Source organism: Bicyclus anynana, chromosome 2, assembly GCF_947172395.1.
Source record: "Bicyclus anynana chromosome 2, ilBicAnyn1.1, whole genome shotgun sequence".
NCBI lineage: Eukaryota > Metazoa > Arthropoda > Insecta > Lepidoptera > Nymphalidae > Bicyclus > Bicyclus anynana.
In genome coordinates this window covers 15,663,105-15,686,528 of record NC_069084.1, presented here as the reverse complement: position 1 = coordinate 15,686,528, position 23,424 = coordinate 15,663,105, and the positions used below count along the sequence as shown (strand labels likewise).

Here is a 23,424-nt window from a genome sequence, read left to right as displayed (position 1 = left end):
TAGCTTTGCCCCCATTTGTGTAGATCCCATTTATGTGGCCTGTGGTGGTTGTAACCTGGTCTGTGTGTCAACACCAGAATATAAATTATATATCTGTGCCTATAATCATATTAGATTTTTTAAATTTTTCAATTTCCTGCGAATTTATTTTTATTTTTCGTTTGTAAGAACCGATCCGACCGAAAGAATGAAGAAAAAAAATATATTGAAATCGGTTAAGTAATTGAATGTCAATCAAAACAAATCAATATGGTCTTGATCAGTCATTTGAACACCATGAAAACAATTCTTATAATAATTTATTTTCTTATATCAAATGTTGCTACTGACGTCTATTCAAAAAGACCAAACAATACTATTAATGAAGAAATATATTTCGATAATCCATATAGACCATCTTTGGCCTACCCTACATCCCTAGGATTCCTTTTTATATTCTCAACTCTTCTTATTGGTGCTGTTATAAGATGTCTGATGCTATGGACAAGCATGTGCATCCCGTACCGAGTTGTGATGTTCTCTGTCGGAGGAATTGCTGGATTCTGCGCCCATAGATATCCGTTCTTCAAACCAGTTGTTCAGATATGCTACGTAGACGTCGATTTGCTTCTACTCATATATTTGCCAATAATAGTTTTCTATACATCATATACAGTAGATTCTCATTCATTTTGGAAAAGCTTCCCTCAAATCTTATTAGTTGGAGTGCCTGGTGCATTATTAACTGCATTAATGGTTGCGTTCATGGCTTTTTACTTGGTTGAACAAACATGGAATTTCCCAACAGCTCTTTTATTCGGAGTTATATGTTCCCCAATATATCCGATGGAAGTTGTGAAAAAATTAAAAGAAATGTCTAAAGGAAAGTATATTATTGTTCTGCTTTTGGGAGAGGGATTGATTGGGGATGCGACTGCGATGATAGAATTCACTGCTGTCTACGGATATTTGGCGCTGGCAGTAACGAAAGCTTCACAGCTATCGTTGCTACTTTTACGTTTTGCCGGAGGTGGTGCATTATTGGGGATTGTTATGGGAAAAACTATGTCTACATTTTTGTCATTAACGTATTACGATTTTCTCTGTGCTGTGACTGTGACGTTGGCAGGGGCGTATATAACGTTTTATATTGGCGAGAAGTATTTCTACGTATCTGGATTGTTGGGGACAGCGATAGCAGGTGTGATGGTTAGCCAACGCAAATCGACTCTCGCTGCAGAGGTTGAACAAGTTGTTTCCTATTTCTGGGGCGTCTTAGTACATATTGCGAACACTTTAATCTTCACAATCGTTGGCGTTGTTATATTTGAGAAAGTCAGCTACATCATCAGCGTTCGCCAAGTGGCATTAATTTTCGTCACATATACCACGGTGTACTTTTCTAGGTTATTAGTGTACGCTATTATGACTCCTATCTTAAGACATATTGGGTATGGAATGTCTTGGCAGCATTCGATAGCTTGTGTATGGGGAGGGCTGCGGGGTCCACTGTCCCTTTGTTTGGCGTTGATGGTACTGCAAACCCCAATTGTAGGGGACGCAGGTGAAGTAAGTCAAATCTATTTAGTTTTGTTTTTACCAATATTTATAAATATAAAACTATCAGAAAATCAAAATATGCCCTGGATCTAATTTTAATTTGTTTGTATTTGTATCTAGATATTCATAATTCAGACAGCAGGCTTGGTAATTCTGTCTTTGCTGATTAATGCAACGACAATGCACAAACTGTTAAAAGTTCTTGGATTGGCTGAAATATCTTTGGCAAAGAAGGCAAATATGACCAACTGTGTCAAGAGGATAATGTCGACAAGAGATCGCTGCATTTCCATGTTGAAAATCGACAAATTTCTGGCTGATGCGAACTGGGATCTTGTCCAAAGTGGTAAGAAAGAAAGTGTACTTCGCTTGTTTAAAATTTGTAATCCCTTTTTTTATATATCTTTAACGTTATTCTTTTAAGAGCTATTGACTTAGTTGTTGTAATTTTGAATCCTTTTACTATTTCTTTCGAATCAAAGACATTATAAAACTACTTCTAGGCAAATATTTCACTTATTCTGAAAGATGACTAACATTCAATCTAGGTACAACAATAAAACATCCATACCAAATTCAAATGTCTCGGGACGATGATATCGATGATGATACTTACATGGGTTACCGCTATACTACCTGTCCAGACTGTGAGAGAGAAATACCAAATGAGCCTACGAAAAAGGAGTTTGCAGAAATGATGCGGTGTGAACCTATTACTTTAGTTGAGAAACTACTTCAATATATTTTTTTACATTTCTTTAACTTTTCAGTAGTTTCATCAGTTATTAATCAATTTATACTGCAAAAAATTGTTAAGACGTCAATTTTTAATGCCCTTGTAAAATTACACAATTTTCTGTGGCGTTTATAATTTGATTAATAAAAATAAATTCACCAGGGAGGCGAATCAGCGTGTCTTGAAAGCAATGAAAATATCTTACTGGCGTCAATATGAGCATGGTAAGATTAGCAAGGATGGAGTCAGGACTCTAGTGCAAGCAGTTGAAGTGGCTACTGATGCAGAAGATGGACGAATCAACTTGGATCAACTGGGAAATTTATGGAAACCAAAGGTGCGATTTAATAATTTTCACTTTGATAAGTTTGGTAAAGAAAATTAAAAATTCGTGTCAGATATTTATAGCTTACTCCAGATCACATTTTTGTTAATTAATTTCTTTCCTTTGAAGGCGTATGCAGTATGGCTTCGTCGTAAGTTAGTAGACATGATGATGCCAGACCCTGCAAATGCCCAAATACCACGAACACCATGGCGTCAGTGTTGTTTCACCCTAGTTTCTAGTATGTGGTTTGATGGCTTTATTTATCTGATGATATTGCTGAACACCCCGGTCATTCTTTGTGAGGTGCTAATGAAAGCACCTGTTGCACAATCCGTTACCTTTACTGTCAAATTGCTTAATTTGTAAGTACTTGATTTGTTGTATAACATATCCATATACATAATATATCTCCTTTAATACAGAATTTTTAAATAATGTCTGGTAAAAATTGTATCAAATGCTTTTATCGTAATATCATCATTCTCATTGTACGCATAGACACTATGTTTCTTATAAATATCACATTTCTATGTTATACAATCTATTTATGTGGATAAAAATCCGGAAAATGCTTGAAGAGCTCTAAATACTACTACCACAGTAGATATATTACAAGCAGTATAATAACTCGGCCATATTTTTGAAATAAATACCTACAGCCGCGCGCTCCGTAAACATGTGATAGGGCTGCCTGTCTCCAGCATTTTAATTACATTTGCCAACTTTGTGTTTCCATTTAGTTATGTGATTGTAAATATACTTTTTTTTAAATAAACAAATAAAATACTTTGTAAATTGTAGTAAAATAGGAAGTGATCAATAAAATGCGTGTTGTTTTTTGATTGGTAGATTTAAATAAGGCTGATACTAATCAATGATCTTGAAGGACCTTCATATATTTATTTTGGTGATGCCATCTAACTATTACCACCACACTAGGTGACCAAATAATAAAAAATCGGTCAAGTGCGTGTCGGGCCACGCGCAGTGTAGGGTTCCGTAGATTATGTTAGCACTTTAACCCCTTATGTAATGTACAAAAATACCGATAACGATACCCCCACACTATAGAATAGACGATAAAAAATTGACCCTGACTTGGCATGTAGGGAAGGAACTACAAAAAACAAATTGAGATTGACCGGGTTCGCTAGTAGTTTAATAAAAAAATCTGGATAGGTATATTGATATCAGCTGGCTCTTTACTTTTTTTATTCAAATACATTAAAGTATGAGCAACACAATAATGTTGTTAAATTCAAACAACTTCTTTACGTAACTTCTTTATTACCTTAAAATACAGGAATACAAAACATACATGTCATAAGATTTAAATCTATGTATTACATAATAATCAAAGAAAACAACCTAAATGAAGAAGTTAATAAATAATTATTTAATAATATTATATTAACGTTTACGTCATTTACCTATTTACACAATTTTATCATTTAAGCATTTATTTATATATATATTTATTAAATTATGCCTTTAGAATACAAAATATTAATCAAACTTTATAAAAATAATAACTTTTTTTCCTAGTCGTCATAATTAAAAAATCCAATACACTGCGTTCGTCACCGCGGCACAGTCGCAACGGTCTTCACCCCACGATCACCCCACGTACGAGCTGCGTAGGTATAGCTCGCGTTTCGACCTTTAGTATGAAGTCCAACTACTGCTTGTAATATATCTACTGTGCTACTACTGTGACATTGTCTATTTGAATTTTAGATACTTCTTCATTGTTTACTTCATGGAAATGGTTTTGAAATTTTTTGGTCTCACAATTCGTGGGTACTTCAGGTCGCACTGGAATAAGTTAGACTTCTTTATCATTGTTATGGCTACATGTGGTGAGAACATTGGTTTTTTTAAACCTTACATCTTATTTGAGTTCATAACTGTTTTAGAAAAGGTGTCAATTATCTAAAATATGTTATTGTACTGTTTTGCTTAATCATTGAATTTCATAATAATAATCACAGTTTAATTTTTGCCTACTTTAATTGTAGATATAATCCTAGACATAATAGATACACTAACGCCGTGGGATAAGTGGAACAATTTAAACTCAAGCGTACTTACGGCCACAAAGTTATTAAGAATGCTGCGTTTCCTGAGATTGTGCAAGTTAGCTAGGTTAGATAATGATTTGATTGGACGTCAAAACGAATTTCATGTTGAAGTACATTCACTATAAATATAATGTCAATTTAATTAAATACGTTCATTAAATATAAAAGAATACGTTCCTCAGTTTCAAAATTTGCTTTATTCTTAATAGTTTCATTGTTTTTTTTTTCAGAGTATCGGTACCCAAAGTTATGTCTTACATTGATCGAATGATTGATTTACAATTAGCTTTTGGTTATGACGTTGGGAAAGTATGTATTTTATTTACAGTAACTGAAGTTGAGTCGTTGTAATCACATTCACATGGATTTATTGAGATCTCATTTTAGGGGTTTGTTACTGGTGAGCAGGAAGTATGTAGTCTTCTCCCACAATTAGTTGATAATAAGCAAATACAAGAAACTCTTTTTAATAAACTAGAAATTGATAGGTGAGTTCCAAACATTTTCAATACTAGAGGTCGCCCGCTACTTCTTCCGCATGAATTTAAATTTGTCACTAGTAACACGTGTGTTTATTCAGGGTATAATCTATATCCATGCCAAATTTTAGCCAAATCCATTTAGTACTTTTTGAGTTAAAAAAGTAACAAACATCCATAAATGCACAGCCGTACAAGGTGTTAATGCTAAGTTAGCGCAACATAGCTAAATTTAATTAGAGCAGGCAAAATATTACTCCTCAGTAACATATAGTTTAATACTTTTAACAACATGGATACAACAAGAGTTTTATTGATACCGCTATTTCTTTTTATCGATACATAACATATTGTTCCGATTCAATAGTTTTGGGTAATATTATATAATAAATTATGGCTTTAAAGATTAACGGTAACACGCCAGTTAGGATTACTACAAAGAGATCGCCCGTGGACGGCTATTACAGTTAAAACGAGGCAAGCTACTACATCGACTTTAAATATTATGTTACTTGATGCTATGCAACTAAAGGAAGAAGGTATGATACTAAATTTAGATTGTTGATCAACAACTGTAAAGTTGCTAGATTTAGAACAAACAATATGATATGTTGAAAGACAAATATTAGGCAGAAAAGTATGTATTTTACTTTACAAGTATATAATTATTTTAGGCTTCTTAGATGAAATGGAATATCAATTGCTTCTTAATGCTATACAAGAAAAGGTGCAAATGTGTCGTCACAAAGGAAGTTTGGTTGCTCCCGCTTCGCCAGAGGTAAGTTTTACTATAATTCGTGTAATTCGTATTAATGGCCAGTGAATTTTAAAAAACAAAATGTTCAACAGACTCAGCTACGAGCAGTGTCTTGGTTGCAAGGAAATGAACGTGTTGCTGATTTTTTCATTGAGAATTCTGAAATTCACAACTACAACATCAATGATATACTTATATCACGAGGTATCATTGATCCTTTCATTTTGTAACAGCTTTTAAAAAAAATCGTTTAATGTGGGAAACTTTTTAAAACACCAGAAGACTAAATTTATTTATGAAGCTATGCATACCATGGCAGATTTTATGGCAGTATATTTCGAGGTATAATAAAATTAATCATTATTTGTCAAAAATTTCCAAGACTAAAACCGTTTTAGGTGACCACCCAAAAGGTCTATACATTTTAGTATCAGGTCTTTGTGAAGCCACTTACATCCCACCAGAAGAAGATTTAGATGAAGCTATCCCTAATTATGAATTCAGAACAGATCTCAAGTTTGCGGAACCTAGCAATGATTATATCGTTTCTGGAAATGCTATTGGAGTTTTGGGAGTAAATTTATAATTTGTTATTAGTTCACATTCCTTGAATTAATTTATTGAGTCGAATTTTGAGTCCTGTTTAGATTTTCAAGATATTCATATTTTATGCTTTCTTTTAAAAACTTTATTACTGTTTCTTACAATGTTAATGTTATTTAACAGTGTCTCTTATAGGATATTCGATATTGTAAGTTTTACAATGTTTTCTTCAGTTTTAAAATGTGTCATCAGGTCCTTACAAATCGCCCGTACAGTTACACAGTACGGTGTGATTCTGCGGTACAGGCATATTTCATAACGATGCCTATAGTCAAAGAAGGTTTCAATCTTGCACCGCATCCTATTATGGGGTTAGTTCTAATTATTATTATTTACCTAAAAATAGGAAGTTGAATTTATTGTGCTCTTCCACATATTTGAAGTATTTTACTCTTCGATGTTTAATGTTGTTTATTTCAACTGTTGGCATTCTTGAACCAACTTTTATGTTGGGCCTTAAAATATGTTTGCATCTAATTAATATTTTTAGGTTAGAAGCGTCAATGTGGCGGGAAATTGGTATAAAGTTGTCGATGATGATCCTTCCCATGGTACCGGCGTACCACGGATGGTCTATCGAAAAAATCAGCATGCGATTAGAACATGGCTTCGTACCTTGCCTGAAGGCTTTTAAGGTTATTTTTTCAAATTCATATCTACATCTATAGAAGGTTTTCTTAATATTTTGCCGAATTATTGTATTGTCTCTTTATATACTGTGATAACTACCTAATAATATCTGTTGTTTGAAATTTTCAATGTGAGTATATTTGGATGTCAAGTTTTCATATCTAACAGTATCGAAAGCTTGTCATAAGTCCATGGATTTTCACAAGGATTTTAATTTGTCTTATTTTTAGCAAATTCTCATCGTAAAAATGTGAAATGCCAAAGTCAATTTCCTACACAGATATTCGTGGTTAACGAGCTGATGGAAGATATTGTGCTACTTGATGGCGTGTGCCAAGACATGGCCACAAGAGAGGTGTTCCAACCGCCATGTTATATTCCACGGTTTGTATACTAAGCCACTTAACTTGCACACATCAAAACTGAAATTAGAATAATTTATTTTGTTTGAAGGGCCGTTTATGAAGTCGCTCGTTCTCGTGTTAGCTAGTGCCGACGCTAGGTGGCGTGACTTGTTTCCGTAAAGAGTAGGGAGTTAGAGAGGGGTAGCGATCGAGCTGGAACGACTGGCGATATAAGGCGCTCGCCGTACGGTCGGTTTCAGTGGTTTCGTGGCGTTCGACCAGTCCAAAAATTTTGTTGTGTAATTCTTCATGGGTTATTTGGGATACTTGGTTTGAGCAGTCAATGGTGACTGTTAGCATGTCAGAAGGGATCCCTTAAACCTACATCCGGAGTCAGAAGCTTCTGGGACTGCTCTTTAATTCTAGGGTTTGTTTTGTTCATAGTTTGATTTGTTATATAAGTTGTCGTGATAAATATTGTGTATCATAACCCTTGTTCAACATTGGTTTTTAATTTTTTTTAATCCATTTTTGAACTTTCTGCTAAAAATATTATATTTTCGAGGAAGATCGATAAAATAAGTAACTTTGATAAAAAAAAGGTAATTTTTAGTAGGTAAATTGTATTGTGTAAAAAATTATATTTGAAAGTAAAACTTAATGTAACTTTTCAGAACTAGGTACCTTTCGAATAAGTTAAACACAGTTTATCCACGATTCATCTCAATGCCAACGAAAGATTTTATAGATTACAAATTAAATCAAATATTTGTCTGTTGAGATGTCTGTCATCCACAACATTGTCTTTGATGTGTTTCGCAGAACCGCTCACCGTTTAATATTCCCCAAGTCTTCTCAACTGTCAGTAAGTAGCTCTTGCCCAGAGACAAAGCTGTTGATCATACCAGCCAAGGATACAGATGAGCTGGACATCATGGAGGACGAGATAGATGATCTGCAATGTGAACTGGTGAGTTTTTTTTTTAAATTCTATGTCTTTCTTGATTATAGTCAAGTTCGCCCTTGACTATAATCTCTCCTGTATTGATGATGCAAATCCACACCCCTTTCGATTTCTACACGACATACCGAAACGCTTTTTCTCTTGGCGGTACATCTTTCCTGGTAGGGTACAACTAGCCACGGCCGAAGTCTACCATTAACCAGACCTGGACCAATTTTAAAAAAACCTTAAACGGCCCAGCCGGGTATCGAACCCAGGACCTCCGTTCACAGAGCATACCACTGCGCCACGGAGGCCGTCATTAAAGCAACTTCTTATTCCTTAAAAAAATTGTGTACGGTAAAATTTTCAGGTTTCCGTTCCCGCCAACCGATCGCTACCCCTCTCTAACTCCCTACTCTTTACGGAAACAAGTCCCGCCACCTAGCGTCGGCACGAGCCAACATGAGATCGAGTGACGTCATATCCGTCTACTATTTCCTAAAATTTATTATCTTTCTCCAGGTATCAAACGTATCCTCTCGATGTTTGTACCATAAAGTGATCAGGAAGATATCGTCAGATACAAGAGGTAAAAGCTCAATCAGGTTAAGAAACAAGCGACGCCGGGGCGCCAAGCGAGTTAACTATAGGGAGTCCGTTTGGGGAAATAAAATATGTAAGTATGTACTTATATTTACGAGTAGTTTACTAGTAGTCATGAGTAAACCTTTTTAGGGTTCCGTAGCCAAATGGCAAAAACGGAACCCTTATAGATTCGTCATGTCTGTCTGTCTGTCTGTCTGTCCGTATGTCACAGCCACTTTTTTCCGAAACTAACTTGTGGTGGTCACACACACATAGATTGTAAATGAAAATGCTACTTAAGCATTTTCGTAATTATGACGAAGTCGATACGGGCGGTTTGTCGCCAGTCGTTACCTAACCGTTGTAACTGATAGTCAATATAAGTGTTTTATCAGTGGAGCCTACTATTATTTATCACCCATAACCGCTACCCGGGACACGACATACCTTACTCAAACCCAAATATATAAGTATCCAAATAGTACTAAAGTGGTACAAAAGTGGTGACCCGACTCGGTTTTATTAGCGGTTATTTTTGCACGGGTAGCAACACGTAACGACTCACACATTGGAATTTAGAATGGCAGACAAGGTGACAGAAAATGCAATGCCTATACAGGGGGTGGCCGCAGTACGGAGTGCAAGGAGTGATTCTCCAGATGTCATAGCGGAGATCCACAAGCTGGGCGAACGACTAAGAAAAATTGAAAATTCCCAGCGTAGCGGTGGGAGAAGCCGATCACGGTCACACGGCGCGCCACGTACGCGCAACACTAGCGGTAGCAGGAAGAGGACACCGGCAGATCCAGACTGGCTTTGCTACTACCACTATAAGTTTAGAGACCGAGCACACAAATGTGTTCAACCGTGTACGTGGAAGACATCGAACCAGCCTACTGGCAGTGCGGAAAACTAGCTTCGGTCCTGTCTGCGGCGGGAGGCTGTGACCCGTTGATAAATTACCGCTTGTGTATAACTGACGAAAACAGTAAATTACGGTTTTTAATAGATAGTGGTGCTAATGTGTCAGTGTTACCCCGGTGGGCAGTGCGCGAGAAAAATAGAGCGTGCGAGGACTATAGACTGTATGCCGCAAACGGTACACCTATTAAGACATTTGGGTTGCATAGTTTAGTATTAAATTTAAAGTTAAGGAGAGCATTTCGGTGGACATTTATAGTTGCTGACGTTAGACAGCCTATAATAGGAGCCGATTTTTTAACTAAGTATAAGTTAGTGGTAGATTTTAGTAAACGGAAACTAGTGGATCAGGTAACAAATTTTAATGTTATTGCTAGTATGTCACAGTGCATGGAAAGTTCAATAACTACAATTCATAATCAACACCCACATTATAGTTTGTTAGCTAAATATCCAGATTTAACTAAACCGGTATCTTTTAAGGAAGTTCCTAAGCATAGCGTTTGTCATCACATCGAGACGAACGGTCCGCCTGTTCAATGTCGAGCAAGACCGTTACCGCCAGACCGATACGCTAAGGCTAAAGAGGAATTTCGGTTAATGTGTGAAATGGGAATATGCAGACCCAGTAAAAGCGCGTGGGCAAGCCCTCTGCATATAGTGCTTAAAAAAAATGGGCAGATAAGGCCATGTGGTGACTATAGGCGCTTAAATGCTATTACTAAGCCCGATAGTTACCCTATACCCAGGTTACGCGATTTCACGTACTTACTCGCTGGTAAGAAAATTTTTTCACGGTTAGATATAAACAGAGCTTACAATTGCATACCAGTTAACGAGATGGACATTGAAAAGACGTCTGTGTCAACCCCTTTCGGGGCTTTCGAGTTCATCAGACTTCCTTTTGGCCTTCGAAATGCTGGCCAAAGTTTTCAGCGTTTTATGTGTCATAGCGTACTCCCAGACTTAGATTTTTTATTCGTGTATATAGATGATATAATAATTGCAAGTAACAACGTCGACGAGCATAGAAAACATTTAGAGGAAGTATTTAGTCGCTTAGAGAAGTTCGGTATTACTCTGAATATATCAAAGTGTTGTTTCGAACAGACAAAATTGGAGTTTTTAGGTCATGAAGTAACAACGGAAGGGATTCGTCCACTCGACGAGAAGGTGAAAGCCATCATCGAGTTTCCGAGGCCAGCTACTGTGGACCAACTCCGGAGATTTTTAGGTATGTTAAATTTCTATAGATCACACATACCAGGTGCCGCTGAAAAGCAGTCTGAGTTGGATCGCTATTTAACGAATACAAAAAAAAAAGATAAGTCAAAAATCGCTTGGACTGATTCAGCAAACGCTCAGTTTGAGCAGTGTAAACAGAGCCTAAGTGACGCCGCGACGTTAACGTATCCTGCGATAGACAAACCTTTGGCGCTTATGACGGATGCTTCAGAGTCATGCATGGGTGCGGTTCTACAGCAAAGAGAAGGTAACGTTTGGAAACCTATTGCTTATTTTTCTAAAAAGTTCTCGGAAGCACAAAGGAAATATAGTACCTATGATCGAGAGTTATTAGCCATTTATTCGGCGATAGCTCACTTTCGATATATGATAGAAGGTCGTAATTTTATTGTGTATACTGACCATAGACCTCTAATTTATGTTTTTTCAAAGATAGGTAGCGTGAAAGAGCTACCTAGGCGAGCTAGACAGATAATGTTCATTAGCGAATTCACTACGGACATACGCCACGTGAGCGGGTTAGATAACATAGTAGCTGACACTTTGTCCCGCGTGGAAGAAATTGTTTGTCCTACGGTCATTGATTTCACGGAACTCGCACGTGTACAAAATGATGACGAAGAGTTAAGCGAACTAAAGAAAAAAATACAATACAAAAACATCGTGATGCCAGACACCGATAGTTGCGTTGTTTGCGAAACATCGACTAATAAGGCCCGACCATACTTACCGGAAAGTTTTAGACGTATCGCTTTCGATGCAATTCATAGTTTAAGTCACCCGGGTATTCGCGCTACCAACAAAATGGTTAGAGATAGATACTTTTGGGTAGGTATGAATAAAGATATCCGAAGATGGGCTAAGGCCTGTATCCCATGTCAACGATCTAAGATTCAAAAGCATACTGTATCCGATTTAGGTACTTTCGAGAAAGTAGATCGTTTTAGTCACTTAATGATTGACATAATAGGCCCTCTCAATACATCACCCGAGGGATATAGATACTGCTTGACTATGATAGATAGAGGTACGCGTTGGCCAGAAGCTGTCCCAATTAAAGAAATCACAGCTGAAGTAGTAGCCAAAGCTCTTTATGAAAACTATATAACGCGTTTCGGAGTATTTTTTAAGTGTACTTCCGATCAAGGTCGTTGTTTCGAGAGTAATCTTTTCAAGCAACTCATGAATCTTATGGGTATTGAAAAGATCCGCACTACCGCTTATCACCCGCAGAGTAATGGGATGATAGAACGGTGGCACAGATCTTTAAAAGCAGCACTTATGGCTAGACTGTCAACTAAAAGTTGGGTAGAAGAACTACCAACCGTTTTACTAGGTTTAAGAGCCGCTGTACGGGCAGACACTAATGTTAGTTGTGCTGAAATGGTATACGGCACAAGTATTAGGCTGCCAGGTGAATTTTATGATATAAGTAAGGATAATATTTTAGATAGCTCTAGTTATGTAAGCAAATTAAAAAGTATAATTAATGATTTAAAACCTGTTAAAAGGGTCAATAAAGACTCGAGAAAAATTTTTGTTCACCAGGATTTACACACTTGTGACAAAGTATTTATCAGGAACGACGCGGTGCGTAAGCCTCTCCAAGCGCCTTACGACGGTCCGTACCGAGTAATTAGCAGGACAGAGAAAGTTTTTAAGGTCCAATTACCCACACGTCAGGTTATAGTTTCTATAGATCGGTTGAAACCAGCTTATATTTTGGAGGAAAACGATAATCCCCAAAATACTATGTCGTCAAAAACTACGGAACCGATTTTTAAAAAAGAAAGTCACAGTGTGTACGGTCCCTTATAATACCAACGGTGTAAAATGCAAAACAACGAGCAGTGGTCGCGTCAGCCGCGTACCTGCACGTTATGCTTAGTTGCATTATTGTTAATTGTTTCGTCATGTTTATAATTTTAAGAAATTAGTTGTGCAATGTTAAAGTAAAAACCATATTCTGCTTAAAGTAATTGTATTTGAAGGTGTTCTACAAAATTGTTTACATAATATTACACTTATACAAAATTTACATTGTCATTTATATGTTTAAATTTTTTTTGTTGTTAGCTTTACAGAGTTCATTAGTTTAAGTGTAACAAGTGTATGCTCCTCGTGAAACGTTTTGTCAGCATTGTGCTTATAGTGTTAAGAATGAAACACCCCTATACTACCTATACATTGTTTTCTGTAAAAAAAAAAAAAAAAGGGGGTGGAATGATGTGGTGGTCACACACACATAGATTGTAAATGAAAATGCTACTTAAGCATTTTCGTAATTATGACGAAGTCGATACGGGCGGTTTGTCGCCAGTCGTTACCTAACCGTTGTAACTGATAGTCAATATAAGTGTTTTATCAGTGGAGCCTACTATTATTTATCACCCATAACCGCTACCCGGGACACGACATACCTTACTCAAACCCAAATATATAAGTATCCAAATAGTACTAAAGAGGTACAAAAAACTGACGCTGTGACGATAATTGCCAGATTACAATTTTTTTTTTATTCTTTACAAGTTAGCCCTTGACTACAATCTCACCTGATGGTAAGTGATGATGCAATCTAAGATGGAAGCGGGCTAACTTGTTATGAGGAGGATGAAAATCCACACCCCTTTCGGTTTCTACACGACATCATACCGGAACGCTAAATCGCTTGGCGGTACGTTTTTGTTTGTAGGGTGGTAACTAGCCACGGCCGAAGCCTCACACAAGCCAAAATTAAAATTAAAATTATTAAAATTTCCAGCAACGCCAAATGTCCCTTCAGTGAACAACAGCACCCACAGTGAAAGGGAGCTAAATTCTAAATATTATAAACCAAGTTATGTCGACATGGTGAGTTGTAAAAACACTAACTCCAGCAACACATGATCAAAATAAATTCATAGATCAATAAAAAAAAAAACGCAATAATTTTAATTTACCGTTGAGCTTAAAACAGGCATCATTGACATATTTAATAGACGTATATACAATCTAAATATTTTTTTAAAATTAAATAGGTAAATCTGTCGTTCTACAAAAATGGTCATATCTATTAAATATGCCTTGGTATAACTCGTGCGAATTAACTTGACACCTAACTCGAAACACAACCCTCCTCCCACTTCCTCGCGCGAGGGTGTCAAGTAGCCTTAGCATCACAAGTTATCACCATTGCACAAAGGCATATTAACTACAGCGGAACCCGTTATTCCTCCGAACCATTGCCAAAATCAAAAGTTCCATCGGATACTAATAAATCAAAACTTTATTGCATTCTGTACCACAAACAAACGTCATTCAAGCCACGTGTCATGTTAATTCGCACGAGCTATACTAGGCTACACTGTTGCTATAATTTTTATATAATATTTGTTTCTTACAGCCTGAGAAACTTGAACAGCCCAAGCGAAGATGTAAGTACATACCTTCTACTTCTACCCATATTTCCTAAAAATATCTCTGTTGTCAGATTGCAACATTGCCACATTTTGTCGAGTCTATGAAGACAGACACCGCTATAGTCTGGAAATTTCATTGATGACACTCGCATGATATGCGGGCGACGGGGGGGGGGGGAAAGACTGCGCAGGTGTAAAATCGTGCGTGCGGGAAAGTGAAGTGCATCAGTCGTGGGTTTTTCATTCATCGCTACACGCCCCCCGGCCCGCGCGGGCCATCGGGAGTGTTACGAACGAAGTTGCCAAGTTATACACACAAGTGGCTATACTGCAGCTTCAGCTTGTCACAATAAATTTCAATACCTATGCTAAAGAAAAATTGATGTGAAATGTTTATCAATAAACAAATTAAAAATGAGGGTAGAAAACAAATGTCCTTTCAAATGTAATTTATTTTAATGATGTTTTGTTTTTTTTTTTTATAAAATGTTATTCAAAAGGTATTTTCGATCGAAATTGTTCTAATCTTATTAATTATATTTATATTTATTGTCATTTATTTTGGAACATGTAAATTAAAATCATTTTAATATCGATTTGTACCCTCATTTTTAATTTGTTTGTTGATAAACATTCCACATCAACATTGGCTTTATTATAGTTGGTAAGTAGATAGATATAGATAGATAGAGATATAGATAACTATTCAATTTTATCTTTGTCTCACAGCTTCAGAATTGAGGCCTCATCAGGCTCTGTCATTGGTGGATCCTACTCAGGGCTCTTCGATGCCGCAACAAATGTCTGAAGTTGAGGTAATATTTTTTTTAAATATTAATGGATAAAATCTTCCCTGATTGAAAGCTGCGGTGAGCTATATGATGAAAAGTCGAAAAGTCAAAAGTCAAAGTTCATTTATTTCAAATAGGCGTAGTTTACAAGCTCTTTCGAAACGTCAGGTGATAATATTAAACTTAAGATAATGGTGATAATAATTATTCGAAAACTTAAAATTCCAAACGCGCCTTGGTCCGAGAAGAGCCCACAACAAACTCAGCCAGGTTTGTCCTTTTTTAGTTTATCACCATTTAACAATTTTCAAGCAATTTTGTCATTAACACTATAATACGACTTTTCTATAAGCTTACGTTTAATAAATGGGGTAGGTACTTTGTCTAGATCTAGAAGATGCCTCGCTTATATTGAAATGATTCAAATTGTAAGTGGCAGGAAACTGACATGGACGTTCCTACAAGATGGCGGAGTTTTTGAGGACACTCTTCGAATTCGAACTTTTACAGCATATAAGTACTATAAAAACCGATTTTTTACAGTACAATAAAACATTGGCCGGCTATAGGTCACGTGATCAAGATCTGTCATCCACATACATTTCTGGTTTTCAAAGCGTTTGCGATCGTAGAAAGAGAATCGTCGTGCCATTTGGTTACAGGAGCAGGTGTTGTTGTAGCCTCGTGTACTCTGATAACTCCTCGTCATACCAGAACCAAAGATTTTATACTATTAGATATGTCACTAGCGCGTCGAAACTGAGGCGCTCGCCTTACCTGTCCTATATTCATTTAGGAGCATAGTAAATAACCAAGTTATTTAAACAAATAATAAAGCAAATATTGTCTACAATGTCGAGCTGAGTTCAGGAAGTGTAAATACTATGTATACCTACATAAATACACATATTAGTAAATACAAAATTGTGCATATATGCGCTCAGTGGAGTTGCTAAATTCGGATATTTTTTGCGGTGATTTTGTAGGCACGTAACATATCTAATAGTAAAAAATCGTTGACCATAACACAGCAATGCTGTTTAGCGGTAGTACTTCCTCGGCCGAGCTGTCTGCTACTTACATATTTTTTCCATCTTTAGCTTTACAACACGGTGCTTTCCAAGAACAAACGGAGGTCCACGGAGAAAAATAAATGATTTTTTTATATAAATAAAGGTATTTTCATACCATTGTTATTTAATTTGTAAGTATAACCTTCCAATTTATAACATCAGAGGGCCTAGTGGCAGTTTGATACTGTGACGATCACGTTAACGTAAACGCGAATTTCTAAATCTAAGGAATAGAAACAGTGCCATCTAGTGGCACTACTGTACAACTGTTTCAATTCCATACAAATTCGCGTTTACGTAAATGCGATAGTTACAGTATGAAAACATTGAAAACCCTCACTAGGCACTCTGTTTAGTGGTTAACAATTTTGGCTACGTATCATCGTGGTCTTGGTCCTGGGTTTGAATCTCGGGTTATGAAATTTTCTCGTTCTTATATTTGTTGAATAATGTCAACGCCCCACTAGATATCTAACTTTAGAAATGAACAATTTCAAAAATTGCGCAATCAACGGGAATTGAACCCAGGTCTCTGAGTAATGTTGCTTGAGCTTTCTAAATAGCAGCCTGGAATTGAGAAGTCCGCGTTGTAGCCATGCCTCGTAAAGCACTTTATACCTACCCCTCGTGTGTGTATCACGCTTGAGAAGATTGATTTTGAAACACCTGTGTGTGGATCAAGCTTCTAAAGATTGATTTCATACTCATATCATTTTGACCTTTTTTTTGTTGTTTTAACCTATTCTTGTCACACTCTAACTTATTTCACATGTAGTAAAAAGAACAAGGATGGCATATAATCACTCATAACCTGTACAAAACACGTCTGTGATTAGTACTGACAGTTTTTAAAACCGCGCTCTAGGAGCGCGGTCTACAGACGAGGATTTCAAAATCATATTTTTTTTTAATCTTTGTACATTAGGAGTGTTTTATTCTTTGGTAGAGTAAAATAATGTATAGAAAAAGTAAAAAACCAAAGACAATCTAGAAATAAAGGTAAAAATTTAAATTATAGCGCGTTTTGTGCGACAGTCGGGCAACTATCGCGCGTTCGGATTTCAAAATTTTATTGAAAATTACTTGTTTTTACTGCATTATTACATTTATTAATTAAAATTAGCTTGTTTAATAACAATTCCAACAAAAAAATATATTTAAATAGCTCCTATAGTACATTTTAATGTAATCGGGCGTTTTAAACACGCGTGACCTTGGAACGCTCGACTTTTAAAGATGGCTCCACAGTTGGTGCACTTAGAAATCCGACGACACAGTGGAGAGGTTATAGTATGATTGCGTTTAACTGTCAAACTACAACGTAAACCCACCAACCCGCTTTAGAGTAGTGTGGTTGGTCCAAGATTCAAAACCCTCTCTTACTAAAAGTGCCAATAAAATAGGCTGATGATGAATTATCATCATCATATCAGCCGAGCATATTGTAGGGCATATTGCATATTGCAAACATCACGATACTGAGCCGCCTGCATCCAGCGAATTCCTGTGACTCATTTGATGTCTTCAGTCCACCTGGTGGGGGATCGAGCAACACTGCGCTTTCTAGTGCGGGGCCGTCATTACAGCTTTCCTTGGGACCCCAACGTCTATCGGCTCTTCGAACTATATGCCCAGCCCATTGCCACCTCAGCTTCGCGACTCGGTGAGCTATGTCGATGACTTTGGTTCTTCTACGGATCTCCTCATTTCTGATTCGATCACGCAGAGATACTCCTAGCATTGCTCGTTCCATCGCCCGCTGTGACGAAACAATAATTCATCATCATCATTATCAACCCATATTCGGCTCACTGCTGAGCTCGAGTCTTCTTTCAGAATGAGAGGAGTTAGGCCAATAGTCCACCACGCTGGGCCCAATACGCATTGGCAGACTTCACACACGTAGAGAATTAAGAAAATTCTATAGTATGCAGGTTTCCTCACGATGTTTTTCCTTCACCGTTTGAGACACGTGATATTTAATTTCTTAAAATGAACAAACTGAAAAGTTGGAGGTGCATACCCCGAACCGGATTCGAACACACCCTCCGGAATCTGAAGCAGAGGTCACATCCATTGGGTTATCACTGCTCGATAAACAATACTTACCTTCGCAATCCATAAAAATTAGAATAAATACTTGCTAGGTATCTTAACAATTTATAGTTTACTAGCGGACCCGGTCAAGATTCGTTTTGACATAAGTGCACTTATTCTCTATCCCTACTCTACCCTTCTATACCTCTACCCCTACCCTACCTCTACCGCTTGACTCTTAAACGTGGTATGGGAAATAGAAAAGGGTTGTTTTTATGGGTTTCCCGGCAATTATACTAATTTTTCTTACCTTTAAAACCTTCCCTATACCTCCACGAACATTTCAAGACCAAGATAAGATAAATCCGTTCAGCCGTTCTCGAGTTTTAGCGAGACTAACGAACAGCATTTCATTTTTATATATATAAAGATTGTCTACAACCATCATTTATGGTACAAAAGTAATAGGTAAATAAGTCGTAATAAAATGAAAAATAAACAAAGACATTTTAATATTTTTATTTAAAACTAAAAGAAAAATAAAAAAAAGGAAACCTTAAAAAACATGTGGTCCCAAATGTCAACACATTTCGACCAATCTTAGCTTTTAACATTTTATTTAAACTGAATTTATATTATTGAAAACACGTGGGAATGTTAAATTAACATAATGCAACCAATAAAAACATTTTAGCACCAATTTACCCTAATAAAATAGCATCTTTTTAAACATTTTCTCTGCTACAATAATTTTATATTTTTTTTCATAAACTTTTTTGGATATGGTAGAACTGAATCAAATAGTTACACAAGTTAATCAATTAACTTACAAAATGCATACAGGAATGTCGGTTAATATATTCTATGTGTTCAAACAGGGTCTGAGTTAAAAAATATTATTTATTTAAATAACAATAACACTTGTACTAAAACCAAATTGGGAGGAATTTATCATCACAAGTATGGCATTATTATAAAATGTTGCCAATTATAAGTCTTCTCCCAAACAGGTTTGAGCATCCTTCTCCCAACATAGATATAGTTATAATATCAGTACATTTATAACATGTTCAATTAAGTATTATTATATTTATTATCCTTAACATAGAGATAGTCTTGCACAATACCATAATACATAATGTATGTAATTAGAAACCTTAGAATACCTATCAAGAAACCACAGGTCTTTTGTTACATAATAAATAAGGTAACTGGGAAATTCAGATGTTCATATTTTTCAAGGAACATGTGAAAAAACGAATTTTGTATGAATATTATTTATATCTGACATTTCAACACATTGTACCGTTCAGGTCATGGCCTGACCAGAAAAAATAAAAAAAAAACCTTGTTATGCAGCAAAAAAAGGAACTATTTTCTAACATTAGCATACTAAGCACAAACTGCTAAAAATAGTAGGTAGTGTCGCGCCCAATCCAAGATTTTTTATTTATATTTCTGATCTGGTCTATATTTTTTAATAATTTCTCAATGCAGTCTTTTACTATAGACATTAGAAAAGTATCAAGTGTTGAAGAGATAGCTAAAAATAATTTGGTTACCTAAAATAAAAAATGTTTTTAGTCTTATTTAAATTGCACAACCAATAAATAAAATTCTTCAAAAAAAGAAACAAAATAAAAAAATATAAGCTGAAGTATGAAAAATAGAAAGAATATTTTTAGGATAGCCCATTAATGATTAGGTTGTTATAACAAGAACATCAAATCCAAATATGTATTACTCAAAGATATGACAATAAATAAATTATTGACTTTATTCTTAATATAGCAAACTAATTCCTAGACTGCAGAACATTTATTTAAGTTAGGTGTTTTATGAGAGCAAAAACATAAAGGTTGTCCATTAAGTTTAAGGAAAATTGAGATTTTAACTTGTCGAACATGATTCAGCAAAATATTTTTTTTTAACCCATAAAAAAGATACATTTTGATGTCATCATTTTATTAGATGCTTGATATTTTTTTTTGTATTGAAACTAGATTTTAACTAATAATTCTCCATCAAAATAATATGTAATTCAATTCATTCTTGAACATCTGGTTAAATCATAATTCCTTATCTAGGAAGTCAAAGACAAGTCTGTTAAAACAAAAGTTTTACTTCCTATAATTCAGGGTAATTTTGGAGTTTGCTTTTTGTGGTTGTGAAAAGAAAAAATATATGCACTGCAAAACAATTCTACAAATCTTGTATCACTTTCAAGTACAGAATTAATGTACAATTCACAACTACAGTGTTTTTCAGATAGCATGGGTCTGGTGACAGTCGCCTGTATGACATTCATAATATATACTATTATCGTGAATCGCGAAACTTTCAAGAGTGAAACGAACTGCCACCTGCACCATTCTACATGAAATAATCCGTAAACATAACATTCATGTACACAACACTTACAATCATTAATAATGTTTACACAACTGTACATTATTGATTAAAGTTGTATTGAAATTTCACAAGACCTAGTTTTAATTATTCTACTGGTTATTGAACTTATATGTGATAAATATTTTTAACTCTATTTTTAAAAGAATATTTGCCTTCTTATAGTGGGATTTAACATATCACCTCTTTTATTGTGGGCTATTGAGTTACAATAAACAATTATATATTTCATATAAAATTTCAACAAACCAAATGAAAATAAGTCTTCACAATGTTTTAAAATTGCATAGCCAACTCTAGATAAGTGATTTTATTTACACTTCATCTTGCATTATATAAAACACCCAACAAAAATCACAGACATAAAGAAAAAGATAGAGATACCTCTTAACAAACATTACCAAGATAAATTAAGTCAGTTTGACTTCCAAACCCTGTATCAGGAATAAAAGAACTACATTTATCCCTTCCTACAAGCAACTTTGAATTTGATGATAACAATATTTACACCTTTAGTTACTTTTTTCCAAACAATTTAAACTAATTTGACATCCCTGAACGTGGGAGACCTTTAGTGACAACTCCTGAGCTAGTGCCTCTCCACACAAACCTTGTGACAGTTATTAAAACCTGTTTACTATCTTTTACTCTATGCCTGTGGACGTTGATATGCATTTCTGGTCTTCCAAATCAGTCTACTTTCTGGGCTGTTGGATATTTGCATTAGGTTTAACGTTTACATGGACTGGAGGCTTAGGACTGTGGGCGACTTGAGCAGCTTGAGGCGTGAAGTCAGCGTTGCCTCTATTGGGTGCTCCGGAGATAGACACTGGATTGGACGGCACTGCAGATGGCCCGCCGAGACCGGTTAAGTCCTCATTGGCTGGCTCCTTACTATCTTTTGCATGAGGCACCTTGTGCTGAGTGATTCTCATACCACCAGCTTTAACTGAAAAAGACTTCTTTTGACTTAAGTTTGTTAAAGGAAAAGTTTTTGTGGAAATATATATATAGTCTTGCAAGTTCGATGATGACACTCCCATGATATGCGGGCGACAAGGGGAAAGAATGCGCGGGTGTGAAATCATGGGTGCGGGGAAGTGAGGTGCATCAGTCGTGGGATTTTCATTCATCGCTACATGCTCCCCGGCCTGTTCCTGCATCAGGAGTGTTAAGAACGAAGTCGCCAAGCTATAAAAGCCTATGCACTATAAAGTCTGTATCAAATTTCATCTGAATTCATTCAGATCTGTAGCATTCTGCAGTTATAAATGGTGTTAGTAACCTGGATTTGTTTTATATTTATAGATTACTAATGAACACCCCCAACTCTGTTCAGGTAAAATTCTGTATTTCTGTATTTTCCAGGATGAAAGAAGTTAAGTCTATGTTTTGCTACAAGGTCTAATTTATCTCTTTACTAACTTTCATTAAAATTGGTTCAATGGTTTAGCCGTGAATAGGCAACAGACAGAAAAACTTACTTTTTTTTATTCTTTACAAGTTAGCCCATGACTACAATCTCACCTGATGGTAAGCGATGATGCAGTTGAAGATAGAGTGGGCTAACTTGTTAGGAGGAGAATGAAAATCCACACCCCTTTCAGTGTCTACACAACATTGTACCGGAACGCTAAATCTCTTGGCAGTATGTCTTTGCTCGTAGGGTGGTAACTAGCCATGGTTGAAGCCTCCCACCAGTCAAACATTTATAATATCCATGTGGATTATACTATAGTATCAATAATTTATGTGGGATCTAAAATTACATTACAGTGATATGGTTTGTTGGAAAATATATTACCTGTTTAATATTATTTCATAATACTCATGTAACACAATATTCCTACCTAATTGTATTACTCACCGATATGGTCTATCAACGGCTAACCTTGAAGTTCTTTGTTTACAATCATATAGGTATAGAAATGAAAAAAAAAACTAATCCAAGGTTATGAATAATACATATTTTTTTTATGGCTAATAAGAACGATGTTTGAGAGATGTATGCGCAAAAATGACTAACGAAACCAAACTAGAATGTGCCATTCCTTTGTATCTGTTTTGCTTTTTTTCCATACGTCCTATAAGCTGTGTTAAAAATAAAATATGATTGTTCTTGTGCAATGTGCAAGTAAACAAACTAAGAAAAACTTACCAGCGGGTGGATGGCCCGCTTTTAGTTGGGAGCTCTCGTCTGGAGACGACATTGCTGATTGGTTTAACGAAGTAATATTAAAGCTGTACAACGTATAAAATCTGATAAGATTTGATAAATAATCGAAAACTCAAAACTGACAACGTGTAAGGACGCGAGAATGACACGGGCACAATTTGCATACAGATAAAAAATAAATAAAAACAAGAAAATGGAAATGTAACCTGAAGTTAGACGCAAATTCTTGGCAGGAGCAGTCTTATGTGCAACTACCGCCATCTAGTGACGAGTGGAAAAGTTTGTTGCCATCTAATTGACGAGTAAGCAATGACTAAACTTATTTTAAATAAATGGCGCCAAACTC

General features: G+C 35.9%; 2 protein-coding genes across 2 annotated transcripts; one reads left to right on the top strand and one right to left on the bottom strand.

Moving 5' to 3' along the window:
* The first annotated feature begins 122 nt into the window (after positions 1–122).
* LOC112049091 (sodium/hydrogen exchanger 10-like) lies at positions 123–17,759 on the top strand. Its single transcript, XM_052886044.1, has 22 exons — positions 123–1,548; positions 1,660–1,885; positions 2,088–2,241; positions 2,438–2,612; positions 2,730–2,965; positions 4,341–4,462; positions 4,622–4,748; positions 4,915–4,993; positions 5,072–5,172; positions 5,569–5,702; positions 5,838–5,941; positions 6,013–6,124; positions 6,319–6,494; positions 6,716–6,834; positions 7,014–7,158; positions 7,434–7,537; positions 8,320–8,467; positions 8,966–9,119; positions 13,956–14,044; positions 14,577–14,607; positions 15,322–15,407; positions 16,484–17,759. The coding sequence occupies exons 1-22, from the start codon at positions 250–252 to the stop codon at positions 16,538–16,540; spliced, it is 3,978 nt and encodes a 1,325-aa protein (XP_052742004.1). The 5' UTR covers positions 123–249; the 3' UTR covers positions 16,541–17,759.
* Positions 17,760–18,996: 1,237 nt separating this feature from the next.
* On the bottom strand, positions 18,997–23,252 carry LOC112049081 (death-associated protein 1). Its single transcript, XM_024086841.2, has 2 exons — positions 23,061–23,252; positions 18,997–21,851 (listed from the first exon to the last, which is right to left on the bottom strand). Exons 1-2 carry the CDS (start codon positions 23,110–23,112, stop codon positions 21,598–21,600), a joined length of 306 nt encoding a protein of 101 aa, XP_023942609.1. The 5' UTR covers positions 23,113–23,252; the 3' UTR covers positions 18,997–21,597.
* Between the last annotated feature and the right edge of the window lie 172 nt (positions 23,253–23,424).

What these genes read in the sequence shown, in the direction of transcription:
- LOC112049081 (XM_024086841.2), bottom strand. Translation starts at nt 23,112, where the DNA reads ATGTCGTCTCCAGACGAGAGCTCCCAACTAAAAGCGGGCCATCCACCC. An exon ending in AGCGGGCCATCCACCCGCTG is followed by an intron (nt 21,852 to 23,060) that starts GTAAGTTTTTCT and finishes AGTCTTTTTCAG; the next exon opens with TTAAAGCTGGTGGTATGAGA.
- LOC112049091 (XM_052886044.1), top strand. Translation starts at nt 250, where the DNA reads ATGGTCTTGATCAGTCATTTGAACACCATGAAAACAATTCTTATAATA. An exon ending in ATGATCTGCAATGTGAACTG is followed by an intron (nt 8,468 to 8,965) that starts GTGAGTTTTTTT and finishes ATCTTTCTCCAG; the next exon opens with GTATCAAACGTATCCTCTCG. An exon ending in AACAAATGTCTGAAGTTGAG is followed by an intron (nt 15,408 to 16,483) that starts GTAATATTTTTT and finishes TTCCATCTTTAG; the next exon opens with CTTTACAACACGGTGCTTTC.